Consider the following 19,127-nt stretch of genomic DNA (forward strand, 5'->3'; position numbering starts at 1 on the left):
TGTGTGGTCAGGTGTGAAACACATCTGGTTCATAGACGATGCTGACTAAAATGTTAGATTTTCTCCCATTTTCCCTTCCCCTTAAATTAACAAAGGAAAAACCCTGATTTCTGAAAGTTACCTGGCACAGCCAGCTCCTTTTGTGGTTCTTGGTGATATTTTGAGCCTCTTTTCACTGCTTCTCATTTCTTGGCCCATCACCGTTTAACTTCCTCCATCCTTGGGTTTCAGGATTTGTTTTTGCATGATTTCTTTTGGCCATAGTTGTGATGCTTTTCTTTCCTCAGCCTAAGGAATTCTTTCTTCTCCAAGGCTTTTTTTTTTCTGGACTACGCAGTGGTGCTCAGGCTCTGTGGAGGTGCCAGAGGCTCTGTCCAGCTGTACCCAGCTATGCCCAGGTGTTGATGGGACTAGGGTCAGTGCATGCCAGGCATGATCCTTAGCCCCAAGACTCTCTCTCCGCCCCACAGAAGGGCTTTCATACCCAGAGATCAGATGAGAGAGAGCACTAAAATGAGAGTCTGAAATGATCAACCTTGCAGTGTAGACCAATGCCCATGCTGAGGGGTAAAGGGGAGGAGGATTTAGTGCATCACGGTATGGGAAGACACTGAAGGACAAGGCAGGGTATGTGCTTGCGGAGAGACAGGCAGAAGCCTAGAAACAAAAGGGCTTGGAGTGGAGATCGGTGAAATCCATCTGGTGAATCCAGAAAAGACCAAAGGGGAACTCAGAGAGGAAAGGGGAGGGGTGGCTCACCTGGGAAAACGGGAAACGAGAAGATGTAAGGTAGTCTAGCCTTCCCTGCCCACACCGTCTGGGGGGCTAGCGGGCGCACCGCCCCGGCCCCAGAAAGCCCCTAGACAGCTCCGAAGGGTTCCCCCCGGCCCGCTGCTGGGAGGGGCGGGGCCCCGCGCTTGCCCCGCCCCGCCCCCGCCGCCCCGGCCCGCGCGGTCCCGGGCGCTCCCCGTGCCCGCCTCCCTCGCGCCCGCCTCCCTCGCTCCCGCGCTCGTGCCGGAGGGCGGAGCCGGGCGCGCTCCATTGTGGAGTGGAGGGGAGCGGCGCGCCGACTCGGCGCCCAGGCCCCGCCGCCCGCGCGCTCGCCTCCCGGCCGCCGCGGCCGCACCTGGCGGGCCCGCAGCCGGGATGCGGCGGGTGCCCGGGGTGGATGGGCAGCGCAGCGGCTCCGGGGACATGTGCGCTGGCCCAGATCGCCCGCGACCATGAGCCTGACCGCCCGTGTCTCCTGCTCCATGCTCAGCTGCTTCGTAAGTGTCGGCCCCGCCTGCGGGGGGGCCTCGGGGCGCCTACGCTTGCGGCACCCGCAGCCCCGCCCAGGGCCAGGGCCCGAGATTCGGAATTTCAGCCCATCCCCCGTCCGAAGGTCCCGAGCAGGGGTGGCGGGGGGTGGGGCTGGGGTACCCCTGACTCTTGCCTGTTCTTCCTTTAATCTCCCAGTGTGGGGGACTGTCGGATGCGGGCACGGAAATGCCTGACCCCTCTTGGCCCCCGCGGGCAGCCAGCCGCTGCCCTTGACTGCAGCGCTCCAGGCCCCGCCCTGCAGGGGGTACATCTCGCTCCCTCCGCCTCTCCATCTTGGTCCCACCCGCGGCTTCCCTGCTCGGGCTGTGGGATGTGGCGGGCCCGGGAGTCCGGGATGTGGATGTGGCGGGGCGGGGTGGGCCCCTCAGTAGCGCGGCGTGTGTGTGTGTGTGTGTGTGTGTGTGTGTGTGTGTGTGTGTGTGAGCTGTCCCCTCCAGCGCCCCCTCCCCCCCCCCCCCCCCCCCCCCCCGCCTCCTCGCCGTGCCGTCCCTCACCTGCCGAGCCCGGCTTTTCTCCTTGACCGTCCCCCAGATAGCCTCTTCTCCATCTTCCCCGCCGCTGCAGGGCTCTGTACCTCTGCATCATTCCGGCCCTCCCCTCCTCCCCCTCTGACTTACTGCTCCTTCCCAGCCTCCCCCATCTGTCCTCTCAGATGTTCCCACCCTCCCTCCTCCCGCTGCTGGCTGCCAGGCCTCGGGCTCTCTCCCCTGCCTGTCCTTGGGTCTCCGGGTGCCTCCCCGCCGCGCCCCGGTGGTTGGGGAGGGAGTGACCCCGCGTGCCGTGGGCTTTCCTCAGGAACTCCCCTCACAGGATGCTCGGCAGCGTGGGCCTCGCCGGAAGACACGCTCAGCCTCCCCCCCAGCCCATCCTCCTCTGAGAGCATCCACGACGGCCCTCTAGAGGCCCGGGCTTGCATCCCCCCAGCCCACTTGTCTTTGTCTCTCCATCCACCAGATTGAAGCCTCGGGGGCCTGAGGTGCCGGCTCCCCGGCTGGTCTCAGTCAGCTGCTGCGTCCAGCTGCCTTTCCAAAGGACATTTCTCCCCTCTCCCTTGGCCTTCGTTTTCTCTCCTCCATTTTGGGCATGCTGGTGTGACAGGAGAGTCCCTTTTTGAGGGGCAGATTTCCAGTTCCTCTTTGGAGCTGACAGAGGCTACCGTGGTTCTAACCCCCCCCCCCCCCGCCCCCCAGTCTCACTCCGCTCACCAAGCCAGTTCCTCTTCCTCTTCTGGTGCCCCGCACTTTTATGAGAGTGGGTAGGTGGGGGTGTGGGTTTATTGGTGGGGGAGGGGAGCAGAGCGAGGCCCAGGGGGCCAGCTGGAGCTGGTGACTTAGTGCTGAAGCCTTCCCGCAGGGTGAGGAGGGCCCCCCCAGCCTGGAGTACATCCAAGCCAAGGATCTGTTCCCTCCCAAGGAGCTGGTGAAGGAGGAGGAAAATCTGCAGGTAAGGAAGGTTTGGGCTCCCCTGGTGGGTGGTCCACCCGCCCAATTTAAAAAAGCCCTTCCTCCCCCTCCGCCTCCCTCCCCCGAGAATGTCCAAGGGGATCTAGTTGCAGATCCTTGTCCTCTGGAGGGAAGGCACGTGTGTGCCCCGGGGAGGTAAGGCCCCTTCTCCACCGTGGTTGCCTGGTGCTGTCACTGTGGAGAAGATGCTTCTCTCCTGCCTGGCTCCAGATTTTCCAGAAGGGATCCCACAGATGGGAGTGGGGAAGGGATGGCGGGGTGACTCACCTCTGGACTGAGGGTTCCTCTGTCTCTTGCCAGGTTCCTTTCACAGTGCTGCAGGGCGAGGGAGTGGAGTTTCTGGGCCGCGCAGCTGATGCCCTCATTGCCATCTCCAACTACCGGCTGCATATCAAGTTCAAGGACTCTGTTATCAACGTGAGTTCCTCTCGCCTCTCCCTCACCCAGGCTAGAATCCGTGTGAGGCTCAAGGTAGAATTGCCCCAGAGTCCTCTCTAATTGCTTCTTCAATCGCCGTGCCTTTTTTCTCACTAACCTTTATTTTTCTGTCTATTCACCTAGTTCTCCATCTTTTTTCCTTGTCTCCTGCTTGCTCCCCATCTGACCCTGTGACTGGCCCTTCTAAGGGGCCTGGTAGCATTCTTGGAAAAGTGCCACTTACCAGCTGTGTGACCTTGGGGAACTCACCTCAGGCTCAATTTTCTCCTAAACAACATGGGCTGAATGGATGTGCCTTGTGATTTCTTCTGATTTTGCCGGGTGGGGTAGTATCACACTAGTTGTGCTTAGGGGCTGCTCTTGTGGTGCCTGGGATGCCATTCATTGTCAGGGATTGAAGCCAGCGCTCCTTCAGATAAAACATGTGCTCCAGTCCTTTCAGATATCTCCCTGGCCCCTCTTGCCATTCATTTTTTGTTTTGGGGCCCACCCAGTGATGCTCAGGGGTTACTCCTGGCTCTGCGCTCAGGAATTACTCCTGGTGATGTTTGGGGGACTATATGGGATGCCAGGGAATCGAACCAGGATCAGCTATGTGCAAGGCAAGCGCCCTACCCGCTGTTTTATCTCTCTGCTCCCTCTTGTGATTCTATTTTTGGGTCTTATAGGTAGGGAATCCAGCATGGTTACAGCATCATACATCCTGATCTGTGTCAGTTCTCTGCCTTCTATTGGTACAGCAGAATCCAGGCTTAATGGGGAGGAGGCATGATGGAGAGTGGGACCTACCCTGCCCTTTACCTTCCCTTTACAGGTCCCGCTCCGGATGATCGACAGTGTGGAGAGCCGGGACATGTTCCAGTTGCACATTGCCTGCAAGGACTCCAAAGTGGTGAGGTGAGAACCCCAAGCCTCACGCAGGTCCTCTGCACTGCCGTAGTGTTTCTCTGCCTCCCTTGTCTCTCAGGAGGGCCTCTTACTGACCCTCCTGGCTGAAGAAGCGATGGTCATGCTTCGCTCATGGGCTGTTACGGGATTACATCAGATCATGTATAGAAAATCCTCTGGAGATCCCTTTATTGGTTCACTTAACATGGAGAGAGAGCATCTTGCTCTATGACACACTGGTTTTTGTTTCTGTTTTTGGGTCATATCTGGCAGTGCTCAGGGGTCACTCCTGGCAGTGCTTGGGGGACCATATGCAATCCCGGGGATTGAACCTGGGCTGGGTGTGTGCAAGATAAGCACCCTACCTGCTGTATTATCTCTCTAGTCCCTGCTAGACTGTTTTAAACACTCGAATACAGCATTTTGCCTCTTCGTGAAGTTCCAATGGGAAGATAGTAGCAGTAAATAGAAGTGAGTAAAATAGGTCAGTTGCTGGTTTTAAAAAAAATAAGGCAAGGAAACGGAATTTGGAGAGTTGGAGGGTAAAGGTTGTGACATTACAGTCAACAGAGAAGTCAGCACAGAAAAGGTGACGTTTGAGTCAGGATCCGAGGAAAGTGTCTGTGTGGATGTTTGAGAAAAGTGTGGCAGCCCGAGGAGCTGGGTGGAAAGAAAACTGAGGTGGTGAATTGGGATCTGTTGGACATATGGCCGGGAGGCTGTGTGGCTGAAATGTGTACACATGGGTAAGGGCCGTGGGATCTAGGCTCTGAGTAAGTTGGGGATGTCAAGTAAGCTGCCAGGACTAGTGGTAGCTTTGGGAAAATGGGAAATCACTGGGGGATCTTGAGCAAAGGAGTGGCATGTCTGATTCATGTTTAATAGAATTACTCTACTGTGTGTTGGGAATGGATGGAAAACTGGTAGGCACGAAAGGAAGGGCAGAAGTTAGAAGACTAGTTAAGAAGTTATTGTAGTTACTCAGAGTAAGATAGGCCTAAGATGGTAGCAGTCAGGAGTGTGAGAAGGGTCATATTTTTGGAGGTGGCAGAGTTTGCTAACTCTGTTAGAGATGTTAGAGAAATGTTAGAGATGTTAGAGAAAAAAGAATTGGAGGTAAAGGTGGCAGAGTTTGCTAACTCTGTTAGAGATGTTAGAGAAATGTTAGAGATGTTAGAGAAAAAAGAATTGGTTAACTCCAAGGGTCATAAACAAGGATGCCCTGTATGCTCAGTCTGTAGGGACTCAGCTGGAATCCGCATTGCTCTTCCTTTGGGGAAGTTCAAGTTGCTTGGAGCCAGAGGGATAGGATAGTATGAAGTGGCACTTGCCTTGCGTGAGGCCAACCTGGGTTCTATCTCCAGCATCCCGTATGGTCCCCCAGCACTGCCAGGATTGATTTCCTGAGTACAGAGCTAGTAGTTACCCGAGTATTTCCAGGTGTGGCCCTAAACCCCCTCACTTCCCCCAGCCCTCCAAAAGAGAGGTTAAAGTTGCTGAAGAAAACTTTAATATGTGGCGGCAATATACTATGAAGAAACTGTTTAATATTCCCAAGTGCAATTTTGAAAATAAAAGACGTCAGGTTCCAGAGCAGTGGTACAGAGAGTAGGGCATTTTGCCTTGCACACAGCTAACCCAGGTTCAATCCGAGATCCACCAGGAGTAATTCCTGAGTGCAGAGCCAGGAGTAATCCCTGAGTGTTGCTGGGTGTGAATCAAAACAAACAAACAAAAATAAAGAAAAAATACTCCAAGCACATTAACAATAAAGAGAGGAAGGATCTGTGTGATGATCTGTAAGATCTGTAGGCTGAGAAGGTTTTATTTTATTTTTTTATTTTTTTTGCTTTTTGGGTCACACCCAACGATGCTCAGGGGTTACTCCTGGCTCTGCACTCAGAAATCACCCCTGGCGGTGCTCGGGGGACCATATGGGATGCTGGGAATCGAACCCGGGTCGGCCACGTGCAAGGCAAACGCCCTACCCGCTGTGCTATCGCTCCAGCCCCAGGCTGAGAAGGTTTTAAAGAAGTGGTCAGACTAGTGTTGTCTTCCAGGCAATTGCAAGATATGGCCAGACACAGAAGTGGAAAAAAAAAAAAGTAGACAGGGGTGATGAGAGCAAGACTGCTTGCCTGAAGCATGGTCTGTGTTCGGGAATCCTTGGAGGGAGTACAGGAGAAGCAGACACTCGGGGCATTGCCGTGTGGCCGTGTTTAGAGCTGATATGAGAAATGGTAGTGCCCCTTAGCAGGGATAAGTAGGTCACAAATGCAAGAGTTCTTGGGAAGAGAATTGCCACAATTCTTCACATTTCTTGGGAATTGGCCGTTGTCTCTGGTCTTGATTCTGTGGCCCTAGTGGACACCCACCTCTCACTTCCCTCTGTGCCTTTTTGCCTGGCAGGTGCCACTTCTCCACTTTCAAGCAGTGCCAAGAGTGGCTCTCTCGGCTGTGCCGGGCCACAGCAAGACCTGCCAAGCCCGAGGACCTCTTTGCCTTTGCTTACCATGCCTGGTGCCTAGGGCTGACCGAGGAGGATCAGCATACGCACTTGTGTCAGCCAGGTGAGACCACATGGTTTTTCCTGGGGAGGCTGTGGCTTCGCTCTGGGCTCTTGGATGCTGACAGGTTTGGGGGCTGTGTTTCAGGGGAGCATATAAGATGTCGGCAGGAGGCAGAGCTCACCAGGATGGGCTTTGACCTGCAGAATGTCTGGAGAGTCTCTCATATCAACAGCAACTACAAGTAAGTGGGCAGGGAATGGGGTGCTCGGGCACCAGTCCAGATCTGGTTCTCCTCCCGCATAGAAGGCAAGGAGGGCTCAGGTCCCTCTTCCTAAAAGCCATCCCTGGCGATCTCGTTCTGAGGTCTCGAGACCAGGTTGGTTGACCCCCATCTGCTCTCTTCTCAGGTTGTGTCCCAGTTACCCCCAGAAGTTGCTGGTTCCCGTGTGGATCACAGATAAAGAGCTGGAGAATGTGGCTTCCTTTCGCTCATGGAAGCGGATCCCCGCGGTTGTATATAGGTGAGGTGGTGGGGGCTGGGAAGAAGGGGGAACGTTCTTGATGCAATAAGGAAAGAGAGTTGGTGGCTTTAAGGAATATGTGGTAGCCTGAGTGGCCAGAAATTGACAGCCTGTCAGGGAATTGGCTGTGAAATTTTGTAAGGGGAGTCCCATACCCAGTGGTGCTCAGGACTTAATCCTCGCTCTGTGCTCAGGGATCACCTGTGGCAAGGAGGGCTCAGGTCCCTCTTCCTAAAAGCCATCATATGTGGTGCCGGGGAACAAACCTGAGTCAGTTGCTTGTAAGGCAAGTGTCCTACCCACTATATTATCACTCTGGCCCCTTGGCTGTGAAATTTTAAGATAAAGTATTCCTGGCATTTGTTTCATAAAGACAGACTTTTGGGGAGTTTATTTCCTCCCTTTCTTCTTTCTCTTTTTTTCTGTTATTTTGTTTTTGGGCTATACGCAGCTGTGATCAGGGCTTCCTCCTAGCTGTGCTCAGGGATCATTCCTTACGGTGCTTGGGGACTGTATGTGGTGCCTGGGATCAAACCCAGGTTAACCAATAAACCAATAATAAGGCAAGCACATTACCCACTGTACCTATCTCTCTGGCTCCGTGTACCCCCTTCCATGCCTTTTTAAAAAATGTGTTTGTTGGGGGGCAGGAGGATTCATATTCATCCTTTCTTTGAGGGTGTTCGTGAGGATGTTAAAGATGTTGCCCCAAGGACCACAGCTGTCCTGCAGCCTTCTTTCTGTACACCCAGTGAGCTATGAATCATTTTTACATTTTCAAAAAGTTATTTAAAAAAAAAGAAAACATACACCACCAGAAAGAATGTGCTGCAGAGATGGGGCTGTGACTCATAAAGCCAAAAATGTATTGTCTCGTTCTTTATCCAAAAAAGTTTGCCAGCCGTTGGGCTGGAATCTTGCTGCCTATCTAGTGTATGACATGCAGTGTTGCCAGGAGGCCTGGAGCTGGTTGTCCTCCAGGCTCAGTCTGGTTCGACCGCCCAAGTCTGCACCTGCAGTGGGTGCTGGGCAGATTTGATGAGTCATGGTCACCTTGGGAAAAGAGCCCATTTGAGAGAACCATGTGTGACAATGCTTTGTGAACTGTGAAGCCTCCAAGAGATGTGAGAATCTTCTGATTATTTTGGTCTAAATGAAATGGGTAGCCCCCTTTTGGCCCTGGAAATTTTGGTCTGGCCCACTGGGGGTGTGGGGCACACCTTGGGAGGTTTTGAATTCCAAGGGCATGATGTTTTTTTTTTTTTTCTGTTTCATCAGACACCTGCGCAATGGGGCAGCCATTGCCCGCTGCAGCCAACCTGAGATCAGCTGGTGGGGCTGGCGCAATGCAGACGATGAGTACCTGGTCACATCCATTGCTAAAGCCTGTGCCCTCAACCCGGGGACAAGGGCCTCTGGGGCCTCCCTCAGCACCGGGAATAGTGACACCAGTGAGGCGTGTGACACCGACTTTGGTAAGACCCCCTGCCATGGCCTCCTTGACTTAGGGAGTCCATAAATGACAGTGCCAGAAGTCTCTTGTCTTTCGGGCTCGGAGAGGTCTCCTTCTGAAGGGGGAACCCCGGGGCCAGGGTCAGGCTGAAGAACTGGCTGACCCAGGTCTTTCCCCGGATATGTACCTAGATTCTTCTCTGACGACGTGCTCTGGAGTGGAGAGCACAGCGGCGCCCCAGAAGCTGCTGATCCTGGATGCTCGATCCTACACGGCAGCTGTGGCTAACCGGGCCAAGGGCGGAGGTTGTGAATGTGAAGGTATCTCCCGCCCCAGTGTCTGCAGCTCAGGGTGGGGATGGGGTGCTGAGTGCAGCTCTGTGCAGTGGAGAGAGCAAGCATACACCTTGGATCAGGACTGCCACGTACTAGCTGTGACCCTACTAGAGTTGCAGATTCTAAGTTTTATCTGACTTTACTTCAGGGAGCCTCTCAAGTAATGCTAAGGGGTGTCCAGGGGCCCTTTGGTGATACTCGACTCACTGACCTGGACAGTTCAATGCTTGTGCCTGGCAGTTTGATGCTGCTTGAGCCCAGTGGTGCCCAGGAACCTCCAGGACTATACCTAGCAGTGCTGGGGGGACACCATATGATGCCAGGAATTGAATTCAGGGCCTTCTATTCAGAGGTGATGGGAAACCAGTGTTTATCATGGAGTACTTTTGACAGTATCCCAAGCTTCAATTCTTTCATTAAAAATGGGACGGCAGCGGGGGATGGGTAGAGAGCTAACGCAGAGGTTAAGGCATTGCCTTGCGTGTGGCTGATCTGTACTCACGTGGTCACTCTGAGCATTGCTGGGTGTGGCCCAATTCCTACATGTCCCCCTGCCTACACCCACCCCCCACAAAAAAATGGTACAGGGGGGCCCTGTGCCTCAGATTTAAGTATCCTGAAATACAAAGGCCGCGTCTGAGGCCTGAAAACTCAACAAACAAAAGATTCAGATAAATGTTAATGAATTTGCCAGTGTCATGTTAGTCAATATGACAAAACTGGACACACTGGTATAAAAAGCCACTAATGCGGGGCTGGAGCAATAGCACAGTGGGTAGGGCGCTTGCCTTGCACACGGCCGACCCAGGCTGACCCAGGTTCAAATCCCAGCATCCCATATGGTCCCCTGAGCACCGCCAGGAGTAATTCCTGAGTGCAGAGCCAGGAGTAACCCCTGTGCATCGCCAGGTGTGACCCAAAAAGCAAAAAAAAAAAAAAAAAAGCCACTAATGCCAAAATAACTAGAAGCTTCTTTTTCTAATCAGTCTTTGGCCTCAAGAACATGGCCACTGTTTCTTTATCTGTAAAATTAGGGTGACACATACTTTTCACAGGTATTGGTATGATTAGTCTCTGTGTGTGTATTGGTGTGTAATTATTGACACAGAACAGCTGTTTATTGAGTCCTAGTTTATTGCTAAGGACCAAGACTGTTGTTCGTCATTTGTAATGTTACTACTAATTCCAGCATATGGCACTTGAGCATCCAGACATAAAAGAGTGATTTAGATTTGTAAAGTAAATTTAGTTGCCATCCTGGGGTATTCTGTTTTGCTAGGGAAGCATTGCCCACTGGTGATACGTTTCCAGGGCTTACTCCTGGCTCTGTGCTCAGGGATCATTCCTGGTGGTGTCAGGGAACCACATGGGGTACTGGGGATCGAAGTCAGTCAGCTGCTTGCAAAGCAACACTCATCTGCTGTTCTAGCGCTCCAGCCCCAAGAGAAACGCTTACGGTCACTCTCCTCTTCTTTGTTTATAGAATACTACCCCAACTGTGAGGTTGTGTTCATGGGAATGGCCAACATTCATGCCATCCGGAACAGCTTCCAGTACCTTCGGGCTGTGTGTAGTCAGATGCCAGATCCCAGCAAGTAGGTGTTTTCTGCTCTGATTGTTCTCTCTCTCCAGTTTCCTTCCTTTCCTGCAACCATTTCCTAAAATGTTAGCATATGGGAAGTCTGGAGATATAGGAGACTAGGAGGCCTGGGTACAGTGGGTCAATTTTGTGTTTTGTTTTGCTTCTTTTTCTTTTGTTTTTCTGGGCCCCACCTGACTGTCCTCAAAGCTGACTCCAGGCTCTGCTTTCAGAATTCCTCCTGGCAGTGCTTGGGACCGTATGGGATACCGGGGATTGAACCCGGGTGAGCCACGTGTATACAGCACCCTACGCACTGTACTATCTCTCCAGACTTAAAGTAACTGGATTTTTTGGTTTGTTTTGGTGAAAACAACGGACCAATTCTAAGAACACTTTCTAGCCAACACTTTGGCCTGGTCACAGGACATTGAATCCCTTCTATTGGAACCAGTGCTCAAACGACATCGGGAACTGGGCAAAAAGTTGGTGGCCAAGTGTGCATGTAGCACATCCCTGTGGATCTGAAGAGTCTCTTATTCGCCTTAGTTCTCCTCTTTACTACTTCCCTGCTAGGTACTCTGGCAGAAAGGCCAGGGGCTGGCAGTAGGATCATAGCAAATCTGATGGGAAAGTTGCAGAGAAGACCGCCAAGCTTAGTGAGCCTAAATAACACAGAAGGCTCGAGGGGTGCCAGCCAGCACAGGGGATCCTTAGTGACTCTAGCAACATCTTTGTGAGATCTAACAATTAGCACAAATTGACTCTTACTGATCTAAGTTTTGATAATTCCCTTTGCCTTTGTGTTGTAACAAACAATATGAAGTAAAATTGATTGTGCCTGCGAGAAGGCAGGCTGGGCGGTGGGTGGGGAATTGAGGCCATTAGTGGAGGGAAGGGCATGCTGGTTGTAGGGTTTGTGTTGGAGCACTGAATGCCTGCAACAATTGGATTATGAACAACTTGGTAAACCACAGGGGTATAATAAAAGTTTAAAATTAGTTAGAAATGCCAGGGGCTGGACCTCTTGGCTTCAGCCCTTACAAGTGAGTGTAGGTGTGGCTGGCTGTGATTGGCAGAGTGCGGTACTTTAGCATCCTTAATGACAGACTTGATTCTGCTTTTGTGTAGCTGGCTGTCGGCCCTGGAGAGCACCAAGTGGCTACAGCATTTGTCAGTGATGTTGAAGGCAGCTGTGCTCGTGGCTAATACAGTAGACCGGGAGGGCCGACCGGTGCTGGTACACTGCTCGGATGGCTGGGATCGGACACCACAGATTGTAGCCCTGGCCAAAATACTGCTGGACCCGTATTACAGGACACTGGAGGTACTGAGAAAGGGTGGGTGGGGAAGGTATTGGTCCCTAGGATCTCTCTTGGGAATTTTTGAGTAGAAGCTATGGGAGGCTTTCAGTTCTTTTCTAGAGTCTTGTTCTTTCAAGCTGCCAGCATCCAGCTTCTGCCACCCCCTGGGGCATAACCCATAGCCTGTTCATGGTTGCCTGTTCAAAGACCCTATGCTTGATACTCTTTTCTTTTTAGGGCTTCCAAGTGTTAGTGGAATCTGACTGGCTGGATTTTGGGCACAAGTTTGGAGATCGCTGTGGCCACCAGGAGAATGCAGAGGACCAAAATGAACAGTGCCCTGTGTTCCTCCAGTGGCTTGATTCTGTTCATCAGTTGCTCAAGCAGTTCCCTTGCCTGTTTGAGTTCAATGAAGCATTCTTGGTAAGTTCTAAAGCCTGTGCCTAGAGTGCAAGATGGTGGCCAAGGCCCTTGGGTGCTAGCTGTCTTGGTCTTCCAGGTGAAGCTGGTGCAGCACACGTACTCCTGCCTCTATGGCACATTCCTGGCCAACAACCCCTGTGAGCGAGAAAAGCGCAACATCTATAAGCGGACCTGCTCTGTTTGGGCCCTTCTGCGAGCTGGCAACAAGAACTTCCATAACTTCCTCTATACGCCTGGATCAGACATGGTAAGTCCTGACCCGTATCCTGTAGATGCTACTTGGAGACCTGTAGGGAGAAAAGGGGGAAGAGGGGAGTGTGGCGGGAAAGGGGGAGGACATGGGCCAAAGGTTTAGGGGAGGAAAGGGACCGGGAACATCACACGAAACACTAGTCGGAGGCCATTTTCCTAGGTCCTGCATCCTGTGTGTCATGTTCGGGCCTTGCACCTCTGGACAGCTGTCTATTTGCCAGCATCATCTCCATGCACACTTGGAGAAGAGAACATGGACCTTTACCTGTCCCCAGCAGCTCAGAGCCAGGAGTTCACAGGCCGCTCTCTGGATCGGTAGGTTGAGGCCTCCTTGTTTGCTCCATTCTCTGCAAGAAACTGCTTGTTGTCTTGCCTCATTGTTGTCCCCGTTCTTTCAGTTCTTTCATAAGATTTGTATAAGCAATTCTTGAGTCAGTTAAAGGAAAATCTTGGCACAGACTCGGGCCTCTCTGGAGGCACTCCGTGTGCTTTGATGTCCTCTGCTAAGATAAGATTTGTTACCTCCTTTCGTGCGCTGCTATCACCTGGGGCCACAGACCTGAGCAAGAGTCATGAGAACAGAGCAGAAAGAATTATCTCAGGAAGGCTCGTGGGAATGGGCTTGAGTTATGTGTTCTCTGATACACAGCATGTGGAGTTTGCTCTCTCGGTTGGACCCTGCACTCTGACTGCCACTGGTTTCCAGAGGCATCCTACTCCCAGAAACAATTCCCACAAGCAGGCATGGCCTTCAGCTTAGGAAAAGGCCAGAATTTAAAGGGAGATAGAAAAATAAAAGCTATCTTCTGTGTTACCTCAAAATTGTTCTGAATTAATTATTGCGATTACCTAGGTTTTACAGAAGACAAAAGAGGTTAAGTAACTTGCTCAAGGTCATAAGTGGTGTGTGTGGTAGGTATGATTCTGTTTGCTGATTCTTTTTTCTTTCTGCATCACAAGAGCCCCTTTAAAACATTTGAAGATTGGAGGGTTATTTAATGTCCATGTTGTCCCCTGCGCACCACCAGTAGTAATTCCTGATGAGAGCTGAAAGTAAGCACTGAGGGGCTGGAGCGATAGCACAGCAGGTAGGGCGTTTGCCTGCACGCAGGGGACCTGGGTTCGATTCCCAGCATCCCATATGGTCCCCCAAGCACCGCCAAGAGTAATTCCCGAGTGCAGAGCCAGGAGTAACCCCTATGCATCGCCGGGTGTGACCCAAAAAGAAAAAAATAAAAGTAAGCACTGAACACACACGTATCATGTAATTTGTATTATATATTCCTTTTTATATGCATTATATACTCCTTTTTATATAATTGATATTAAGATGCTTGTCTTGCTTGCGGCTGATGCCAATTCAATCCTCAGTACCGCTGTGGTCCTCCAAACACTGCAAGGAGTGAACTCCCAGCACACAGTCATGACGGAATAGTCAGCATCTTGCCTGCTGTACTATCTCTCTGCCCTGCCTCCCCAGCTCCCAAACCTGGCATATTTTTAGAGCTAAAGTAAAAACTCTCATTGGTTGAGTATTATAAAAGGAAACAAAATAGCTATCCCCTGTAAATTAGTGATTTAGGGTCTTTGGAGTTGAACCATCATTGTCAATGCCATGGATAGACTCTTAGGGATATTGTGATTTCTCCTCCAAACTGCAGAAGTTGGGTATAGATTCTTAAGTTTACTTTTTTTTTTTTTTTTTTTTAATTTATATTTATTTCACTTTCTTTTTTTTTTTTTTTTTTTGGCTTTTTGGGTCACACCCAGCGATGCTCAGGAGTTACTCCTGGCTTTGCACTCAGGAGTTACTCCTGGCGGTGCTTGGGGGACCATATGGGATGCCGGGGATCGAACCCGGGTCGGCCGCATGCAAGGCAAACGCCCTACCCGCTGTGCTATCGCTCCGGCCCCTTAAGTTTACTTTTTGAAAAAGAGGGGACCATGATGTTTTGTCAGAGTCACAATAAGTTCTAGGACTCATTTAATAATTATTGCCTTAAATCAATATCTGATTTTCAAATCAGTAAATGTTTTTAATATCTCTAACTTTTCTGGTACTATATTAGGTCTTAGGGCTGTACCAAAGAAATAGGAGATACTAATCATATTGAAGATACTTTTATTATTATTATTATTTTGATTTTTGGCTCACACCCAGAGATGCACAGGGGTTATTCCTGGCTCTGTCCTCAGGAATTACTTCTGGTGGTGCTCGGGGGACCATATGGGATGCTGGGAATTGAACCCGGGTTGGCTGCATGCAAGGCAAGGCAAACGCCCTACCCTCTGTGCTATCGCTCCAGCCCCTGAAGATACTTTTAAAAATCTGTAAAGTAAAACCTAAGCCCTAAGTAAACGTTGGGCCTTACAACATATTTATGTAGTAAGACTGGGTGTGGTGGACCAGAGTGATAGTACAGCAGATAGTACAGTGCAGACCCAGGAGTAACCCCTGTGCATTGCCGGGTGTGACCCAAAAAGCAAAAAAAAAAAAAAAATAAAGTTATTAGCCATCTATGGAAGCAACTGAATGTTGGAGGGTAGAAGGTCCTAGGTCTTTGAGCTTACTAAAGCAGGAGGTTATTTATAGAACTTGTGGAGATAGTTCAGGGAGAAAGAGGAGATACAAACAAGTTGGAATTGAAATATTTGGTGTCAGCAAAAAGGATGTACACTGGAGGCAGTTCAAGATGGGGAGTTGGTGATTTGGAGGAATAAATGGCATAAAGGTCATAAGGAAGTAGTTCTCTAGTAGCTTGTGTTACTTACTTTTGTTCTACCTTTCCCTGTGTAGAAAACACTCTACCCTCTTTCCTTTTCTCCCATCAAAGAGATGGGAGATTCTTCTATTCCCAGAACATATCCTGCCTTCTCTGTATAGTCTCCCCTGACCACCCTAACTGGATGTGTTTTATCTGCCTTTGTCCTGAGTCTCTCAGGCCAAGCATATTGTTACCCCATTATTGTATTAATTGCATATGACAGTATCCTTGGATGCACACAACAATCAGCTATGGAGAATGGCAGACGGTTGGTCTTATTGAATCTCGGTAGTGAGAATGTGGAAGTCCTTCAGACTCATTAACTTCTTTTTTTTTTTGGGGGGGGTCACACCCAGCGATGCACAGGTATTACTCCTGGCTCTACAGCCAAAGATCACCCCTGGCGGTGCTCAGGGGACCATATAGGATGCTGGGAATCGAACCTGGGTTGGCCGCGTGCAAGGCAAATGCCCTACTCGCTATGCTATCACTCCAGCCCCTCATTCACTTCCTTTGTATGTCTGAATGTTGCCTTAATAAAAAGTAAAACAGAAGAAAAAAAGCTAAAAAGCTGCTATGCAGTGGCTGAAGAGATAATACAACTAATACTGCAGGGAGGTCCTTTGCCTTGCATGCAAGTGACCTGGGTTTGATCCCATATGATCCCCTGAGCCTGCCAGGAGTGATTTCTGAGTGAAAAGCCAGGAGTAACCCCTAAGCACTGCCGGGTGTGGTCCCCAAACCAAAAGAAAGTTGCCATGGAGGGATTTAAACTCTGTGGACTTCAGAGACTAATCCTAACCCTTGCTGCCATGTTTACCAAACAAAATAGAGACTAAAATAAGATCAAATACAAACATTTTTTAAAAACTTATATGGTCTGAGGAGATAGTACAGGAATTAGGGCCCTGCCTAGATTTGATTCCTGGCAGCACAGGGCTTCCAGAGATCACTGGGTATATCCCTGGAGGTTCCCAAGGCCCCTTTTCCTGCCCCCTTGTGCTATATGTTCCAGCCACTGGCCTTATGTTTGATAATCATCAGATGTGGCCCCATCCTGACTTTTGAGGTGGGGGTGGTGGGGGAGAGATTCAAAAAAGCCCTATTAAAAATAAATAACAAACACAATACAAAAGTAATTTTAATAACTATATTGTGACTCTGTGTTTGCTCTGTGGGCTGGACTGACTGGGACATCTGAATATAAGAACTCAGTCTGTACTGTTTCCCGGTAAGTTTTTCTGAATCTTTCAGTACTTTAGGAACTGGTGAGTCGCAATAAAAAGCAAGGCAGCCAAGGATGATCTCAGTGCTAGAATCCATACTTTGCATGGATGAGGCCCTGAATTCCGTTCTGGACCCCAAAACCAACTCAAAAATTTGGACAGTCATTCCTAAAGATTTCTGCTATCCATTTGGTATATACCAGGGGAAGTTTCATGGTATATTCCTGGCTTAAGGTATATTTAGAAGGGCCATCAGCACACAGAAAGTAGTTGAAACTATGTCAGTGGTTGAGATTGGAGATCTCAAAGAGATCTCCAGGGAGATCATGTAGGATAAGGATTGAGGAAAGCTGAGAACAAAGATGGGTTCTTAAGAACAGAAGACTTGTTCTACACTTCTTTGTAGAGAGGATTTTTATTTATTCACTTATTTTTTGCCATGACCATTGGTTATTTCTAAACCTAAACGTCATTATTTCTTATGTATTTACTTTGATTATTCTAATTCTACACATTGGAGGTGGCACTAGTTCTCTGACCTAGTGGTTTTGTGCTTCTCATTCCAGATTGCCTAAAACCAGATCGATGGATGATCTTCTTTCTGCTTGTGACACAAGCAGCCCCCTCACTCGTACATCTAGTGACCCTAACCTGAACAACCATTGTCAGGAGGCCCGTGTAGGCCTGGAACCCTGGCACAGCAATCCTGAAGGGTCAGAGACATCCTTTGTGGAATCTGGAGCAGGTCCTCAGCAGACTGTAGGAGAAATGGGTCTTTCACCCCCTCTGCCCAGCAACCAGAAAGACTACTTGAGCAGTAAACCTTTCAAGAGTCACAAAAGTTGTTCTTCGAGTTACAAACTGGTTAATACTACAGAGCCCCAGGAAGTGAAGAGCAGCACCTCCGATCCTGAAATCAAAGACCTGGGAGAGACTTTGGCGCCAGCCCCAGACTCTTCTGCTCAGGATGAGCTGGATAGGACTTTAGATGGCACAGGAGCACTACCTGAGCTTTGTCCTGAGAATGAAGCTGTCGGAGCGCTCCCTCAAGATATTTCCAAGTGTGAGGGGATTCGTGCTTTTCCTGAATCTGCCCAGGACTCCCTTACAGGCACTTCCCAACAGGCCAAATTAGACTCTATGCCGGGCATGCCCTCCAGTTGTGTTCCGGATCAAAGTTTGGGTACCCTTTGCAACCCACCACCAAGTGCTCCCTGCCAAATTCCTGCAGATCCAAGCACTGACTTCCTCAGCCAACATCCCTCGGGTTCTGTGGCAAATATCTCCCATCAGGAACAGCCTAACTCCAGGCAAGACATGAGTCACAGGGAGGAAGACACTGGCAAAAGAGGGACAAATAGGAATGGGCACCTACTGGAAAATCCTTGCTTGGGGAAAGTGCCATTGGAATTGATCCGAAAGCCAATTTCTCAGAGCCAGATCAGTGAGTTCTCTTTTTTAGGGTCCAACTGGGACAGCTTCCAAGGAATGGTGACTTCATTTCCAAGTGGGGAGACCACCCCTCGGCGACTGCTCTCCTATGGCTGTTGTAGCAAGAGGTTGAGCAGTAAGCAGATGCGCGTACCAGGGCCCTGCTTTGGGGGCCAGTGGGCTCAGAGAGAAGGTGTGAAGTCACCTGTCTGTCCTAGTCATTCCAGTGGGCACTGTACTGGTCCAGGAGGGAAAAACAACCGGATGTGGTTGTCCAGTAACCCAAAGCAGGTCTCCAGCACAAAGCCTGTTGCACTGAGCTGCCCTTCTCCTGTGCCTCCTCTCTACTTGGATGATGATGGACTCCCCTTCCCCACGGATGTGATCCAGCACAGATTACGGCAAATTGAAGCAGGGTATAAGCAAGAGGTGGAGCAGCTACGTCGACAGGTGCGAGAGCTTCAGATGAGACTTGATATCCGGCACTGCTGTGCCCCTCCGGCAGAGCCCCCCATGGACTATGAGGATGATTTTGTAAGTATTTTTCTGTCCAGTCATTCATTTATTCTGTCCATCCATCCTTCCATTCATTCAGTGTTCACTCACTGATACTGTGTGCCGCTGATTCTGATGGTTAGTCTCTAGGATGAGATGAAGGCCATCATCAGTGCTTTCAAGGAATTCAAGTCTTTTGGGAGAGATGAGTTAAACAATTAGAATGATGTCCTTAAGTGCTTTGATGTGAGAAGCATCAGGCTAGAGGGAAAGGTCAGGAAAGGCTGTGCTGAAAAGATGCTACTTGAGCTGAGTACTGGAATAATCCATGGTATCTAGCTAGGTAGTCAGTGAGACAGAAGTACTGTGACAGGAGCCCTGGAGTGGTTGGTACTCTAGTGGTATGGCTTGAACAAAAGGTAAGGGTCGGGAGTGTGCTGGTGTACATGTATGGGTCCACTTATGCTGGACCATGAGGGAGAGCCGTGGTGATAGAGGGAAGGTGATAGAGCAGTGAAAGGGGACAGGGATTAGAAGAATTCTAGCCCCTGTTCTAGAGGTGCTCAGGTAAGGAAGATTGAACCCGGGCCCTCCAGGGCCGCACACATGCTTTGTATGTGCTTCGCCCATTTGAACTATTGCTTGTATGTGCTTAGCCCATTGACTATCATTTTGCTCTCAAGGCAGTACGCTTTTGACCCGTGAGCAACATGATCAGATT

The 19,127-nt window shown here is 50.2% G+C and overlaps 1 protein-coding gene across 3 annotated transcripts in view; it reads left to right on the forward strand.

Annotated features, from left to right (window-relative positions):
* MTMR4 (myotubularin related protein 4) overlaps positions 1-19,127 on the forward strand; it is a 28,108-nt gene that overhangs the window by 4,015 nt on the left and 4,966 nt on the right. For 2 of the 3 annotated variants that reach the window (XM_055133521.1, XM_055133519.1), the window contains exons 3-16: positions 2,677-2,766; positions 3,087-3,203; positions 4,039-4,121; positions 6,522-6,682; positions 6,767-6,863; positions 7,030-7,143; positions 8,422-8,618; positions 8,788-8,916; positions 10,415-10,526; positions 11,642-11,837; positions 12,052-12,237; positions 12,314-12,484; positions 12,650-12,804; positions 17,047-18,445. In XM_055133521.1, coding sequence (XP_054989496.1) covers positions 2,677-2,766; positions 3,087-3,203; positions 4,039-4,121; positions 6,522-6,682; positions 6,767-6,863; positions 7,030-7,143; positions 8,422-8,618; positions 8,788-8,916; positions 10,415-10,526; positions 11,642-11,837; positions 12,052-12,237; positions 12,314-12,484; positions 12,650-12,804; positions 17,047-18,445 — 3,207 coding nt within the window. Of the gene's footprint in view, positions 1-1,038; positions 1,269-2,676; positions 2,767-3,086; positions 3,204-4,038; positions 4,122-6,521; positions 6,683-6,766; positions 6,864-7,029; positions 7,144-8,421; positions 8,619-8,787; positions 8,917-10,414; positions 10,527-11,641; positions 11,838-12,051; positions 12,238-12,313; positions 12,485-12,649; positions 12,805-17,046; positions 18,446-19,127 lie in introns of those variants that run through there. The other variant, XM_055133518.1, reaches the window with a different exon arrangement.

The sequence above is a fragment of the Sorex araneus genome, chromosome 3 (genome assembly GCF_027595985.1).
Source record: "Sorex araneus isolate mSorAra2 chromosome 3, mSorAra2.pri, whole genome shotgun sequence".
NCBI classification, from domain to species: Eukaryota; Metazoa; Chordata; class Mammalia; order Eulipotyphla; family Soricidae; genus Sorex; species Sorex araneus.